Source organism: Pygoscelis adeliae, unplaced genomic scaffold (assembly GCF_000699105.1).
Source record: "Pygoscelis adeliae isolate BGI_AS28 unplaced genomic scaffold, ASM69910v1 Scaffold170, whole genome shotgun sequence".
NCBI lineage: Eukaryota > Metazoa > Chordata > Aves > Sphenisciformes > Spheniscidae > Pygoscelis > Pygoscelis adeliae.
Genome location: NW_008824002.1, coordinates 2,765,284 through 2,782,153, shown reverse-complemented (window position 1 = coordinate 2,782,153; position 16,870 = coordinate 2,765,284). Strand labels below are relative to the sequence as shown.

At 37.5% G+C, this 16,870-nt stretch overlaps 1 protein-coding gene across 1 annotated transcript in view; it reads left to right on the top strand.

Moving 5' to 3' along the window:
• Positions 1-9,326: 9,326 nt before the first annotated feature.
• GRIA2 (glutamate receptor, ionotropic, AMPA 2) overlaps positions 9,327-16,870 on the top strand; it is a 53,308-nt gene continuing 45,764 nt past the window's right edge. Inside the window, exons 1-3 of the mRNA XM_009325329.1 lie at positions 9,327-9,372; positions 10,230-10,469; positions 14,643-14,839. Of these exons, the coding sequence (XP_009323604.1) occupies positions 9,327-9,372; positions 10,230-10,469; positions 14,643-14,839 (483 nt within the window). The remainder of the gene's footprint in view (positions 9,373-10,229; positions 10,470-14,642; positions 14,840-16,870) is intronic.

Sequence of the window (16,870 nt, the reverse complement as noted above, 5' to 3'; positions counted from 1 at the left end):
GAAAGGCTGAGAGGGTTGGGGTTGTTCAGCCTGGAGAAGAGAAGGCTTCAGGGAGACCTGATTGCAGCCTGTCAGTACTTAAAGGGGGCTTATGAAAAAAGATGGTGGCAAACTTTTTAGCAGGGCCTGTTGTGACAGGACAAGGGGGAATGGCTTTAAACTAAAGGGGGGTAGATTTAGGCTAGATATAAGGAAGAAATTTTTTACTTTGAGGGTGGTGAAACAGTGGAACAGGTTTCCCAGAGAGGTGGTGGATGCCCCATCCCTGGAAACATTCCAGGTCAAGTTGGACGGGGCTCTGAGCAACCTGATCTAGTGGAAGATGTCCCTGCCCACGGCAGGGGGGGTGGACTAGATGACCTTTAAAGGTCCCTTCCAACCCAAACTATTGAATGATTCTATGATTCAATTTTCTTCCTGTGCTTGCAATGAGTACTCATTTTACTTTGTCATTTTAAAGCTCTCCATGCTGTTTTATTTTTGAATAACTTCTTCTCTTAATTAAAAAAGTTACATAATCAGGACAATAAGCTGTTCACTAGGGTGTCCTAATTAAGAGGATTTTACTGCTTTTCCGATTTGTATTACTAATAATGTTTATTGAATGGTGTTTGAATACTTCAGAAATAAATAATGTTTCTGTTATTTTTACAGTCATTGAAAAAATAGGGCATCCAGATAGGAAGGTGTGTGATGTGAGTATTAGACCGTTTGTAAATACAAATAAAGCCCGGCAATTAGGTTAACAGCTGATTATCCCAATGAATGTAATAAATCCATAAAACGTTACAGGAAATTAGACTATGTCTGGAAGTGCAGCTTAAAAAGCCACAAAGAAATCACGTGTAAGTATAAGCCACCTTTTGGTGTGGGTTGGTGGTTTAGGTTGGAACAATGCTGGGTGGAGGTTGTTGAAAGTGGAAGAGGCCCATCGTTTTTCCTACAAGGGATAGAAGCTGTTAGACCGAAGACAGTGTAGGAAATCGAGGTCTGTCATCTTGTTTATTGTTACATTTAATCATTAGTTTATGTGAGATATTCTTCTCTGCGGAGTTATGTTTATGCCAAAATTTTTAGTTAGATGATTTATTTTAAAATCAGGTTCAGCCATCTGGAGGGACTGAGACCTTAGGATAGGTATGACAGGTTGTTGCAGTACAGCTGCATGCTACAGTGCTAGCTGCGCTGAAGGGAAAAGATGTAGGCTGGGCTGTGTTGGCTGAATGAAGTAGACTCCCAGTTGCATAATTTCAGAGAGAGATACGTAAGCAATAAATGTCTAGGACTAAACATCTGACTTTCTCAGAATAATTTGTATGGCAGGTCACAAATGACCAGTTGGAAAATAACAGTTTGTTCCTTTAAATATGTAGTATGAAGTCTTCTGAGAGTAACAGATCACTTAAATATTTTCTGCTATACCTTCTCTGCCTCAGGAAATCCTCTTTATTCCTTATAGCAGTTTCCTTAAGATTTATTCCAACTTTTTTTTAGTATTTTTACGAGTCAGCCTCCGAGTCTTTTCTCATAGCTATCTCTATCCTTCTAACAGAGAAACTCAGTGCTGAAACCATGTTGCCTTTTAGATGGTGTAAGGTATTCTCAGGCAATGTTAGACAATCTGTTCAGGAGTGATTGTTGGCCCTTCTAGCTCAAGAAAAGAAAAACAACTTTCATAAATTGAACCTCAGTCTGCCAACGTTTTAACAAAAAGTAGTTGTACCTACCAAGTTAATTGTATCCCTTTCCAAATCCTTTTACAAGTTTTCAAATACACAGTTCTACACAATGACATTATCTTGGGAAGATGATTAGTTTAATCAAATGTAGAAAAGGGATGCTTCCAGCAATGCTGATTAAGGGGGAGAGGAGATGATGAGTGTTCTGTTGTATATAACATTTCTGGTTTGAAAAGTTGGTGAAAATGGTCATGCTAAAAATGGAGAACCACATTTTCAGTTGGGATAAATTATATTGGCTCTGTTAAATTCAGTAGAATTATGCTGATTGCACAAACTAAGAGCCTGGCCCTGAAAGAGCTGACTTCTCCATGACTTGCAGTGTGGCTCTGAAAAGCCAGTAGTCTCTTCTTAGATTTGGTTACCTGCTTCTACGTCTAGGAGGTAACACTTTGTCAGACACTCACAATTTTGTGTTACTGCAAGGCTGTAGTTGTTGGGAAAGGTACAAACACAGTCAGAAAGCCAGACAGGCGGATTTGCAAGGTGAGTTCTTAGATTTGAAGGAAATAAATGAGTTAAATTTTATGTAATTAAATGGAAATAGCATGGGTTTTATTTGGGGTGGTGGGAGGAGAGAAAGAAGGGAGGCACGGGAGAGAAGCTTCCTGAAGAATGTCCTAATTTTGGAAACAACAGTTTTTTGGAGACAAGAGAACGTTACATTTCTGTTATTTCACAGAGTTGCCAGGTCACCAGATTCATGGTTCAGGAACCATTGTATCTCCTTCAGCTAGCGGTAATGGGGATTTAGGCAAATACAGTAGGATCTTCACAGTTCTGCAAAGAGCTGTGTAAGAATTGTGTGGAATATGGGCAATTTTTTTCATGACAAGACTTGCATTGCATTTTAATTTTATTACAGGAATCTTATTTTATTCGTAAAAGTATAATTGTTTTAATATGGCTCTTTCAGTGGTGTTTGCAGTGATTTCTTTTGCGTCATGGTAATTGTCCTAGCAATGAAAAGATTTTCAAATACTTACAGTACACAGCCAAGCAATATGTAATTGAATGCAACTGTCATTGAAACAGACTGTTTTTCTGACCTGTTGTTTCAATCTGAACATGATGTTTATTTACCACCTTCATTATTGCAGCATTAGCATATAGAGAAGCTGTGCCATATCATCATGTACTTTCCTAACAGATGGCCACTGACTTCTTGAAGGCTTTTTTGTACTTGCTTAAAATATCCCATATTGGCACAAAGTTTCTTTCCTCAGTGTGAAGTATGATTGGCTGGTTGAAATAGATTAATCTGCCTCTTGTCTCATCTTTGAGCTTGTTTCCTACTGCAGCAACCCAGGTTTTGACTCTAATTTTGCACAATGATCAAAGCCACTTTTGCTAATAACATGGTGTGGAAAGTTCCATTCGGTCACATAATCTCTGAACAAATAGTTCAGGTTGTAACTGAAGACCACATTTCTGCCAGAAAAGGTGGAAAAACATCCTTTGTACCTGCTCCACTATAATTGTCCTCTACAGACATTCCAGCCTCAGGATTTAAATATTGCTTTCTTTCCTCTCTGAGGCTGTGAGAATATCTCTAGTCATCTCTGTGCAAAACTGAGGCCCCCTTTCTGTTTGTTTGCTAACTGCCTGGCTGTTGCTTTAAGTTGTGTTTTGTGCTTTAATGCTGAATGTACAGGTGAGGAACTCATCACTGAAGTATTTATGAGGTCCACATCATTCTTTATTTTTGCATGTGAGCTCACTATTCAATGCTTATCTTTCCCAGTGGGGTCTGGTTTTTTACCACGATATATATATGCATGATGTGCAAAGAGGAAAATACATAGTTGAGATCAGTATTGAATGGGTATAATCCCAGGCATGCAGATTTTCTTAAATGCTCAAAATAAGATAAAAATCCACATTTATTTGCGCTGGAATTAAAAATCGCAAAAAAAGACAAAAAGGAAGGTCTTTTTCTATGTAATTCAGTGTTTTGTTATCCAGAAGTATAAGCATATTTTTAGTTCTGATTGCCATTGATGTTTTAATTGGCATTGATTTGCCTCTCAGCTTTGGTAAAGGATATATCGGGATTTTAAAATGCCAGCCTTCATTTGCTTTCTGCGTCCATGTTTTATCGAATCCTAGCATGAAGCTTTGGTCCATTGTCTTATCTTTTGGTTATTATGCTCTTCTTTGAGCCTTGGGGAACTGTTTTTTCCCAATTTTAGTTAGCTTACCATGGCCCTAGAAAAAGTAACTTAGTCTCAAGTTGTGCTGTTTAAATACATACTCCTTCATGGTTCTAAGTAACACTTTGGATAGATTTAGGTGATTCCTTATGCCTTATTCACTCTTTCTGAAGAGAAGTTTACCGCTCACATCTAGAAGGTAATAGTATAATCTGAATGGGTAAAACAGACCATGCAGATTATATATAACATTACTACAATAAAAATTCTTTAGTCTATAAAGTGTATACAATATGCTTTCTGCTATGCTGCAATTTTCTTAATGGCTTTGGAAGCAATCCATATTGTTTTTTATTTTCATAATGATTTTCTGATGCAGTTTCAATCATATGTGAATTCTTTTGGCAGCTGTGGTTCTTGCTTATTTTTTGCTACTTTTGTTCATCTATTGTTTGTAGCTCCTTTCTACTGTCTGCTTGTTCTTAATGTCGCCTTTCAGAAGCTGAAATTACCAACTGGGCATTCAGTTTCCGCGTCTTGTTCCTGGCTACTTCCAACTCATCTATCAACTTTTCAGACCAAGGAGCGTTTCCTTTGTGTTTTGGTCCTTTTTTGCAGAGGCAGTGCATGACTCTTTCTTTACACTTGTGCCATATTTTCTTTCTCTTAGAAGTAAGAGAATGATTATTCTATTGGGCCTGATTAAGTAATATGCACTGAAGACTTATTTCCCTGTGTTAATATTAAAACAGTTTTGTTAGCACTATAGTTAGTATAATAAAATAACATCTAAAGCCACATTAATACTAGACAGCATTTAAAATCTGAGCACCAAATGGCAATTACTTTCTCAGTCATTTTAAATTTTCATCTTCGGAAAGAAACCAAGTATCAAAACTGTCATATAAATAAAAATGTAGAAGTACTTGGAAAAGTTAGAAGAATGTTAAGAGTCATAATAACACTTTTTGGAAACTTACCTGCATGAAAGACTGTTGTGGTTTAACTGTACCAGCTACTAGGAAGGAAATTAACTCTATCCCTGTCAAAACCAGGACAATGTATGATTAGATATTTGTTTCAGTAAGTTGAGCATTTTGCTAATTTTCTTTTTCCAATTTAATTGTCCCTGAATGTAAACAATGATTAGATTCATTACTCTCCCTTTGGAAAGGAAATCTTGGCTTAGGAAGACTTGATCAGGAATAGTTTCTAAGCATATGTATTCAAATGCAACTATTTCTAAGTGATTTTATGCCTCTAAAGATTCAGTTATTCAGTCATGAAAATGAACTATCATCATTCCTAAACTGGCATCACTTCATTGTGTAAAGCTAAGTGTATTTGTAATATTTTTATATTTTGAATTTTCAAATGTACTCTTCAGGTGGCACTTTTTGAATCTTAAGTATAAGATGATATGCATCACAGAAATACGTTCTATATGATGAGAGACAGAAGGTATGTTGCTGTATTTCTTTGTTTCTGCAGAACCAGTTGTGGCCACAGAGCTAAATATCAGGTTATCCTGCCTATAGAGTTCATTGACAAAACAGGATTGTGAAATGGAGAAGGTGAAAGAGAGAAAGGTATGAGTGCATCAGGGTAAAAAGGAGGTCTAGGAAGAAACAGATGTAGTTAACAACAGAAGAGTTAATAATTGAGCAAGTAGTTTTGGCCCTCCTTTGACAAAACACCTATTTCTCATTGCAGGCTTAAGCTTAATTTTGTTGTTGGACAAATCTGGGCCCTAGCTTCTGTAAGAAGAGATTAGGACACATTTTCAGTGTTCTGGAAAACAAGGTCAAACTAGGTTTTTGCCTGGCTATGTTAGTAGAAGAACAAAGAGAAATCAAATATAAAATACTTAATTCTTAACTATAACAAAACCTTCTGAGAATTGTTGTTTCTCAGGTACCTTTAATTATTTACCCTGTTTCTTGGAATTCCCAGTTATTTGCCATTCTAGGCGAGTCTCTCTAGAAAAGTGATCACAAAATGAGCTTACTATATTCTTTCCATCTTGTTGCTAAGTAGGCCATTCTATTTCTAGAAAGGACAACATAAACCCAAAGAAAAACAATTAATATAGAAGAGCTTGAAAGAAATGAATCCTGGCAGTTGCTTCTAATGTCTTTAATAAAATAGATCTTTCATGTTTCAATGGCTTACGAGTCCTAATCATGGTGATTTTTTTAATCTAATAACTGTGAACAGCTTGTGATTCACCATTATAAAACTAATGTCTCCCAGCAATAACATCATGACTGCAGACTTAGTCTAAGGTGGGAATCCTGCCAAAAACAATTACACTTTCTGCATTATCCACTGGATCACCATTATGTACTTGGAAATACCATCCCTTCTTTTCCCTCCTGCTCCTGAGAGACCAAATGCCCCAGAACAATTGCAAGCATTTGTCTCGAGGCAAGGTCTAAATGCTTATTTTTAGCAAGTTTTTATTACATGGCATAGGTGCCCTCCTACTTATCTTTAGAAGAATTTCACACACAAAAGCACAGCACTGAGGTTCTTCAGTGTACAGCTGTGACACTCATCACTGCTAATGAAAATTTAGTTTTACCTGGATTAAAGTTGGTCCTGATTTTCTGGCTGACCCACATAGCTTGATATTTGCTAATGTGTGTTACATCCTTAATTTCAAGATCTGTGTTAGAAAGAGTTTTGATCTCACATTCAGGGGGCCCTGGTTGAATTAAATGAGAGTTTATATCTGTATGGCAGGTTTCTTAATAATTTTAAAAATATAAAATGTTTTTGCTTTTATTTTAGTATTTGTCAGGATTGAGTACACGTGTGTGGAATTCAGCTTTTAAGCTGCAGCTTCTGTATGTAGCTAGAACTGCAGTGACTTGCCTTACTCAGCTGGAGGTGGTGCTTTGTACTTGTCTCTCACTTTGTGCAGGAGAGGAGATCAAAAGTCCAGTTTTACCCATCTTCCCCTGAAGATGACACATACATGTAAGGACTGATGATTTACCAGGTGTAAAGATTACTAAATGGAGAGCCGTTTGCTGTATTAATCCCAGAGAACTGTGTTTGGTCAATAGGCAGTAAGTAACTAGTGAAGAGAGGTAGTATGAGTTTGTGCCATGTCGGGGAGGATTCAGTGTGAAAGAACAGCAGTTTTCTTCTGAAAAGTAGACTGGTTGCACGTTTGTATGAAGGGGCGTTAGAACTCCTTCACACCTTTGAGTGCAGGCCAGCAGTATTAACAGGTCTGTCCTGTGGATGGAAGGTGGAATAACAACTTTTGCCCTGTCCTGGGTTCATCCCAGCCAGCAGCCAAGCACCCACACAGCTGCTCACCCACTCTCCTCCCCACCCCCAGTGGACAGAGGAGAGATTAGGAAGAGCAAAAGTGAGAAAACTTGTGGGTCAAGATAAAGACAGTTTAATAAGCGAAGGAAAGAGGGGAGAAAAAACCCCACCCAACTGATGCAAAGGCAATCATTCACCCCCTCCTACAAGCAAACTGATGCCCAGCCAGTCTCCAAGCAACAGCCACCTTGGAAGTCAGAGGCCCCCACCCTCCTCTTCCTCCACCCCAGCTTAATGGCTGAGCATGACATTACATGGCACAGAATATCACTTTGTCCAATTTGGGTCAACTGGCCTGGCTGTGTCCCCTCCCAGCTTCTTGTCCACCCCGAGCCTACTCGCTGTAATGGGCAGAGGGAAAAAGAGAAAGCCTTGACGCTGTGCTTGCACTGTGGAGCAATAGCTAAAACATTGATGTGTTAGTAATGCTGTTCTGGCCACAAATTCAAAACACAGCATCATGTGGGCTGCTGTGTGGAAAGTGAACACCATCCCAGCCAGACCCAGTACATGCCCACAGTTCATGTTTGAAGACTAGCATAAGTAATCTGGGCTCTTTTTATTTGCTATCACAAATAATTGTGATGATTTTTTTGGTTTGTTTTTTTTTTTCTTTTTCCAAGTGTAGTGTTTTTTTTTTAAATGGAAGTTGAGATCTATTTAGTTACATGAGTTCAGGAGCCAGGACAGAGCCTTAACTAAAACTTCCCAACAGCATGGGCAGATTGAACTTCCATTACCCCAAAGATGTTTAGCCGAGGCCTGACAGGTCCAGATCTCTCCAGTGTCAGGGAGGAGAGGGAAGGATGGGGGAGGAACTGAGACAGAGACTGGAGTACGGTGCTCCAAAGGGCCAGGCTTTTTTCTATTAGGGGTGGCAGTGGTGCTTCTGAGAAGGCAGCACCTATGGTTTTCAAATTTTTTGGTGCAGGCAGCTGGCCCTGGTTGTTGGCTGATGTAGGCAGCATTATTTCATCTATGCCTAAAACCATTGACTGGTGATTGAAGAAAAGCAGTAAGTGTGAAAGGAGATGTGATAGCATCCTAGGAATCAGAAATACTGGCATAAAACTTGTTTATTTTTCGTGATCCTGGGATGACACTGTTGTTGTCTCTGTCACTTTACATGCAGCATTAAAATGGTTTAATATAGAAGACCACAGTAGTGTGCCAGTAACAGTCTTCTGTGGAATTCTTGCCCATGGATCCAAATGTAAACTGGTGCTTTATTTTAAGGTGCATTTTTTGAAGGTGAATTATGAGACATAAACACCTTTATTGTAGGAAGTTCAGAAAGTATTTAGCCTTCGCTGCAGATGGGAAACAATTGTACATGAGTGTGTAGGGAGGTAGTGAGTTGGTTTTGTCTCAGCGAGAGCAGAGTGATTTGGAATATAACAAGGAGTTCAGTAACTTAAACAGAAAAGCTATTCAGAAAATTCACAGCCTTTTTCAGAAACCTTTGTTCAACATGAGCAGTGTTATACCCTAAATACACTTGAGATAAATATTGGAACTTTACATAATGATTTGCAGTTGGAACGGAAGAGGTCTGACCATCTTGTACCCTAGCCCTGGAAAACCTGCAGCATCCTTTTGTAAAGGAGTATTACTCATCAAGTTTTTTAATCACTTGTATTCTCTGTGTTGAGGTGAAATTCAGACCTACTTAAAGTTAATAGGTGATAGCTGTTGAAACTGGCAGGCTCAAAATTTCACCCATACTGTTTAAGTGCTTTTAATTGGAGTATAGAAATAATTAGGGTATGAGAGGTGACTGTGGTAGCAAAGATAGATAGGCAAAGCCATGAAAAAAGAATAGCAATGAATAATAATAGGCATAAAGGGATGTTATGTTTTAAAAAAATTAAAGATGCGATAACTTTAAAAGAGAAAAGACTGCATTAATTCAAATCTGAGAAATGTTAAAAATAAGTCAGTTTATTTTTGCCCTTATGTGAATTCTATTCAAGCATTAGTGCACTAAATAGCTGGGCAAAATTAGCTTCAATTACACTGTGATTTATATCTATAAGCAGGTCAGGTGTAGCAGGGATTGGAATCAGGCTGACTCGATGTTTTCTCTAGAAGGATGTCTCTTGTTCAAGGTGACGATGTGGAAACCAAAGAATGCATAGGTGATAAATGAGCATTAATCAGAGATGAACATTTCCTTACTGTACCCTGGTTTTAGAATTTAGGCACTAGTATAGCCTGCAGCGTCAAAGAGAATAACCCAGAACTAGCTCTTCTACACAGGCTGTGGCGGTCAGTAGCATTCATCAGATGCCTTGAATTGTCTCCAGTGATAAAAAGTGAATAATCAGCATGTTATTTACACCTATGAGGTTATTCTTTCTGCAGCATGACCGCAAGTGTCATCCAGAAGGACCAGGTTTTGCTGAGCCCTACAAAGCAGGGGAATTAAAATAACGCCTTGAAACGGAAGGGTTTTAAAGCAAATCAACTTCTTACTTTTCTGCTGTCAATAGATTTGCTTCTAGTTTTGGTTTTATATTTCCCCAAATGGAAAGTTATTTAAGGTATTTTGGAAAAACCTCAGTGAGTCTTGACCTCAGAGCCAATTTATTTTTAACATGACAAAAAGTTACCTATTTCCATAATAGTATGTGTGGTCATAATGACTCATTTTATAAATTACAGCTGCCATTGATGTTTGCATCACTATTCTTTACAGTATAAACTGAATTTAAGAATAACTTGGTGAGTTTTATTTCTAAATTAATTGTCTAGAAATGTGAACCACATCTCTGATTTTTTTTTTTTTTGCTGTTTGTAACGGAAGCTTTATATTACTGATTAATAATACTAACAAATAATAATCTCCATAGCAGAGTATTACTGTTTTCTCCTGGTATTTCTGTGATCAGACAATTTCATTATTTCTCATAAATATATACATGATGGAGTTTTCAATAATTTTTTTTTTTTGAAAAAATTCTCCCACCTAATTGTTTTTCTTTCTCCCTCCTAGTCTGCTCCCAGTTTTCAAGAGGAGTCTTTGCTATTTTTGGATTCTATGACAAGAAGTCTGTAAATACCATAACATCGTTCTGTGGGACTCTTCATGTCTCCTTCATAACTCCCAGCTTCCCAACAGATGGAACACATCCCTTTGTCATTCAGATGAGACCTGACCTCAAGGGAGCTCTTCTTAGCTTGATTGAGTACTATCAGTGGACCAAGTTTGCATATTTGTATGACAGCGACAGAGGTAAGATGTGGTACTTTTTATCTGCATGCTGTTTGCTAGATGTATCTCACTGAAATGCTGGATTAGTATTAGAAAAGTAAACGAGGAAAGGAATATTTACCTGCAGCAAGTGTAAGTGTAAGCTTAAATTTAGAAATGAGCTTTTGGGACAGAAACAAAAATGTTTAAATGAGAATGAAATTATTACAGTATGTATTAATAGACTTGCAAGCATGTGCTGATAAGCAATGTGAGATTAATCACATGTTGAAAACAGTTCCTATGAAAAGTTTTTTCTTTTTTTTGAAGAATCATCTAAGGAAAAAAAAAAAAACACCTGAGCATGAAGGGCAATCTACTACCACAGATTTGCACTCCACACATGAAAAATCGATAGCTGGGCACTAAGCAAGCAAGAATCTTGGATGCAGTCCCTGCTTCTTTGGAGACTGCTTTCGATAAATACTCAAGTTCCTTTCCTCTGTTGAGCTTAGATTTTTTGTTGTTGCTGATAAACCCAAATCCACTGCTTGTGAGCAATTTACTCCACAGTACAGCCTTCTCAAGTCCTTAAAAAGTCAAGCCCTTTTATGGCTGTAGTAATAATAATATAACAGTTTATGAACTGGGAAAAATCACTTGCAAATTGTGGTATATTAATTAGTTTTCTCAGAAGCAGCAGCATTATACAGAAGTGGGTTTTTTTTGACTGCCCTTTCTGGAATTCCATTATTGTCATTCTGTTTTCAGGTTCTCCTCACCTAGTAGTCCTTGGCTAACTTTTTTCTATTCTTACCTTCTCCTGTTCCCTTTAAAAACACTATTTTGTGGCTCGCCTACATGTTCATTGGTCAGAGTTGAATATTAAGTGCACATTAAATGGTAAAATGCCACTAGATTTAAAGGATGGTTATACCACACCATGGTTTGAGTTATGGGGTGACACTAGATTCTCTGCATTCTGATGCTATTTTATACATTATGTTGTTCAGAAGCTGAAGGGATGTCCTCAAGACAGTTCTTTATCACTGTTGTAAGCACTAAAGTTAGAAAAACCAATGCTGGTATGTAGCCTCCAACAGCCTCCCCAAAGTCATGTGGGACAATGAACCCTAAGCCCATTTCTCTGGCAGATCCTTTTCAAATTCACATTAGAATCAGAAACAGCCACTGCCACAGATACAAAACTACTTGCTTAGCCAATACTCTGTCAATCAGCTAGCAGTGTGCAGTACGTGACCTGCGTGTGATTTATATTTAGGAAATACTGAAAAACACCTAGTTCTTGCAAGCTGCACTTGCTGAGTCTGGCCAGGAATAACAGCATGAAATGGTTATTTGTAGTCACCCTTTGGTTATTCCTTTTTTTTTTCTTACTTTTTTTAATTGTGGCAAGGCACCTCAGTGATAACAAGCTCCAAGGCATGAAACTCCTACCTTTATGTTGAGTAAGTCGTTGCTCCTCAGTGCTCCCACTGATTGCACAAAGTTAACTTGCAGAGTCAAGCAGTATATAGTCAGCAACACTGACATCAAACCCTGAATACACAGGGTCCACAATTCCTCTGAACACTTTTGCATAAGTGTGAATGTAGTGACAGTGACATGTAATTCAGGAATGATGTATAATTTAAAATGTTTCCACCTTCAGGAGTGAGATAAAAAAGGCAGAGACCTACTCTTCATGGAAGCTGTGAAAGCTAATAGGAATTAGTTTGATGACTTATTCCAAAAGAATCATTTATCTCTACTTTTACAGCTCCTCTGCGGGAGGAGAGGGAAGAGCAGGGCAATTTCGTATCTCATTCACGTCTCTAAGAAGTGAGGCCATTCAGTATATGCATGTCCAAGCTATTACTGGCTTAATATGGCAGTTGCTCTCATGTAATGTGGATTAGTGTCCTTTACCCTCCTTGCCTTCTCTGTGTTGCCAGTACTAAACAGTGGGCTTTGGGAAAAGTAGTGATGTTATTGGAGGGCTCTATCTGTAACAGAATTGCTAATTTACTCAGCCTCTGTTCGGTCCTCCTTTTCAGAGCTCACTGAATTAAGAGTTTGTCTCATGATAACCAAAAGATGTTCAGGCACATGAGGTTCCCAAACGGAAGTATTCCTGCAGTTTAAAAAAAGCAACTGAAGTTGTTGGAGTTTTCTCCCCTGCAGAGCCCCACTTCCATTCACACTCTCCAGATACTTCCATGTCCACAGGAGTATTGCTGCAAATGCTTTTTTTTTGGTTTGTTTTTCATTCTTGGTTTTTTTGTTTGTTTTTCATTCTTTTGCAATGTGTTATTGCAATCAAAATAAACTAAACTGTATGGGGATGACAAATCTGCCACCTCTAAAAAGCAAGAAATCCAGGCAGCCATTTGACGTCTCTGCAGAGAGCACCCCAAGAAAAAGGAGTCCCTAGGAAAAATGGAAGACCAGAGGAGTAAAATATAGAAACCATTTGTAATGGATGGTGTTAACATTAAAAACCCTTATTAATTTATGCCTAACTGAGATTCTGTTTAACTCAGAGGAAACATATAGACAGATTGGAGGACCTGAAATCTACTAAATGAGATCTGAAACAATGATTCAGATTATGTCTGTTTCAGTTTGGGGGTTTTTTTGTGGTTTGTTTTTTTAAATTATTTTAAATTACCATTTAAAACATTATTTTTAGGTATAGACTTATTTTAGTGCTTCTTAATGTTTTAAGATATTCCCTATGTCTTTTAGTTTGCTTACATTAATCATCTTTTCCTTTTAGCAGTTCTCCACATTTATTTTTAACGCTATAAATAGTTTATACGTACCCTTGGACTGTAGTTATCTATTATTTTAAAATAAATATTCATTGCATGACATACAAAACTTCATGTCAGTCTTCTTTAAAGATGACATAGAAAACTAGAACTATTTGAGATAATCATTGAATTTATGTTTTTGGAAGCCTGCCATTTTCTGCCTTTGCTGATGGCCAGTCTTGTATAGTGCTGTATGTCATTACCATTTTCACTGATAAAGCTGAACTGCTAAACACTGACCAGTCTTAATTTAATGACGTCTTTACAAACTATGAGACAAATTAATTCTTAGTGCTTTCTTTCTACATTTATGGGCATAACCACTATTATTTCTCATAAGAGTTATACCTGAAGCTTACTTTACACACCAAGTCAGACATTTGTCTCAAAGAAATGACTCCTGGTGTTCTGTGGTTTCAGGGGAGATGAATGTGCAAAAATGTCAGTTGGCTTGTGCGAAAGTCTAATTTTCTTTTTTTCTATAATAGTAGCTGCCTCAAAATTGCTCTCTAGAATTATGTAGAATTCTCTGGAAGGAATTTAAACATAACAATTCCTGTACTGCTAATTCCTGTACTGCTGGAAATTGTTAAAATGATATTTGTTGTATAGCAGAAATTCATTTCCAGCAGTAATTTTCATGTTTCTATACTCCGTTATTTAATCCTTGAAAAGGAAAAATAAAAGTCAGGTAAAATCTTCACTGATTTTACAATATATTTTAGGCAGTTGCAGCTCTACGGACTTTACAGATTCCTGGCAGGAACGTGCCAAAAGGATAAAATGGAAGCAAACTTCTGTAGACTGCTTGTAGGTGTTAGCATTGAGCCTACTTACCTGTATGGAAAACCACATCTCGGCACATCTTCTTTCATAATCAGGGATATGACTGTAGGCAACAGAAGTAAAAACTCCATTAGCACCACTGCAGAACATGGGAATTTTGCCATAGACCTCAGTGAGGTCTGGGTTTAAATACGGTACTGCTCAAGCACTGAGAACAAAAGCAGTTCAATAGCATTTCATAATAAGCAGCTGATCCTCTTGCCGTAATTGGATCACTTTTCTCCTAGAAGACCTCTTTCCCAGCATGTGGAATTCCAGCAGTGGATCAGTGAAACTAGCAAAATCCCATTCTGAAGAAGGCTGAAGCAAAACCAAGAGGTTGTCCTTACAAGGTTCTACCCTGATTCCTCGCAGTGATGTAAATAAAAAATTCATGCAGTAAGAACTGATTGGGCACACACATACCTTCATTTCTGAGTCCTAACAATGTGTGACAGGTCAAACAAGTTACAGGGAAATCTTAAATAAGTAATCTCATGAATCACGTTCTAGAAGCTTGTTATTCCTGAAGCTTTATCAGTCACATCTTCTGTTTTCTCCTGTGCTTCACTAGGCTTATCAACATTGCAAGCTGTGCTGGATTCTGCTGCTGAAAAGAAATGGCAAGTGACTGCTATCAATGTGGGAAATATTAACAATGACAGAAAAGATGAAACTTACCGTTCACTGTTTCAAGATCTAGAGGTAAAAAAGGAAAGGCGAGTGATTTTGGACTGTGAGCGCGATAAAGTCAACGACATTGTTGATCAGGTTTGCTATTCTCCATTTTTCAGTGACAGCAGTTCGCTATATTCTATAAGTAAATGTAATGAGTTCATTTCTCTTGATCCTATTTTTGTGATTATTACGCATCATTTGGAAGTGACAGGTTTGTATTGAGGATCACATATATATCAGGCAGAAAGTGAACATACAAATCCTATAATCCCTCCCTTTGCTCAAAGGCAAGATAATTCTATCTGGATGATCCCATATGGTTTTATATCCTGATTGTTTAAAAAAATAACAACAAAAAACAAACTCGTTAAGGCTATTTCACAACCTAAGTAGGTTGTGTAATACATATTATATGTAGTTGATACACTATTATATCTGGTGCATTATAAATAGTTATATTATGTCTAGGGATCAGTTCTCCTTACACCTAGAAAGTATTTTCTACTTCTAATACTTTTTCCAAGAACCTTTTACATCTTGGGAAGGCTGCATCAGCAGCTTCTCTTTTCCATTTAACTCCCTTTGTAGTTCATGTTTCTAAGCTCTGTCATTCGTACTGTTCTTGGGTCTGTCTTCATTTTGTCTCCCTCTTAAAGTGTGTTAACCAAAATTGGATGCTATTTTCCATAGCTAAGGCCTCCTGAGCTTTAAGCAGAACAGAACAAAATAGTGTCTTCTCTCCACCCACACATATATTATTTGCCAAAATGATTTTTTTTAATTTTCTTTTTTACAAAAGCATCACAGTGCTCTTATTCAAATTACTGCCTTACCTTCAAATTCACCTCTTCAATCCTAGTGTCTAGGAAGGTCTTATTGTCTCTGTATCTTATTTCTTCTTTTCATGCATGCAGAACACAATGGAAATTTATAAGGATAGCTCCCTGCTGGCTTGGGCTTGACCATGTGAGACTGTGCAGCATCTGTAGGGATATATCATAAGTGTAGACGTATTGCTTTGAAACTTTTTTGAAGGGCTTGTTATTTTGGTCTTTGTTATGAAGGTTGATACGTTTTGGAGAGGCTCAGGCAATGAGTGGTCTCCTAAATGGAGTGCATTGTATTTGTCTGTTTTATTTGGAATTCATATCCACAAACTGTTTCTCTAATTGTCAAGATCAATTTGAATTTGATCCTGTTCTCCAGAGCATTTGCAACCTCCCTATCATCTGCAGTTTTTTAAAATCATATTGTCTGACTTGTTATCCATGTCAAGAAAAGTACTGAGTAGATGCTTGAGAGAAATAGTACTTATAGGTCCTCTTCAGCTGGTACTGTGTGGCTTTTCAAATGATTGTTCGCTTACCTTACAGTGACTTTTTGTCTTGTCCATGTTCCCTTAAGAGCTTGTAATGATGTCACACAGGACAAAAGCCTTATTAGACTCAAGATATGTCACATCAGCTGTTTCCTCATTATCTATTAGGCTAGCTATCATGTCAGAGAAAGGAAGGAAATTGCTTTGACATATTTTGATCTTGACAAGACTATATTGACTGTTTATCGTCTTATTGTCCTATAGATTCTTTTGAAATTAAGTATGTAACATTCATTATAATCTCTTCCCTGATATGAAAGTTTGGCTGACTGTAAGTTTCTTCAGTTTCTCCTTTTACCACTTTTTAAAGACAAGAACCTTATTTACCCTTTAGTTACCACCCATTTTTACTATCTGTTCAGTAATAGACCTATTATTTTCTTTGGCCTCTCTTGCTTCGGTTGCAGCTCTGGGATACTTTTCTTGCCCTGATTGCACTTTGATAGATTCTGCCTTGTTTTGAGTCTTAGATTTTCGCAGCTTATCCCCACAGACTTGTGCTACTCCTTAAGCATATGGATGGATAAACTTTTGTTTCTGCTGTTTTGATTTCTAAGTCACTGACGAATTCTAGATAACTGTGGACCAGCCACACAGGTCAGTTAATATAATTCCAATTAGTTGTTCTGCTCAAAATAGTTTTCTGTTATGCCCTAGAATATGGTCTCTTAAACTGCTGTCAGCTGTCTCATATGGTTTTAGCCTTGAGATTCTCTTTGCAAGATACCCTAGCAGTTTCTGGAGTT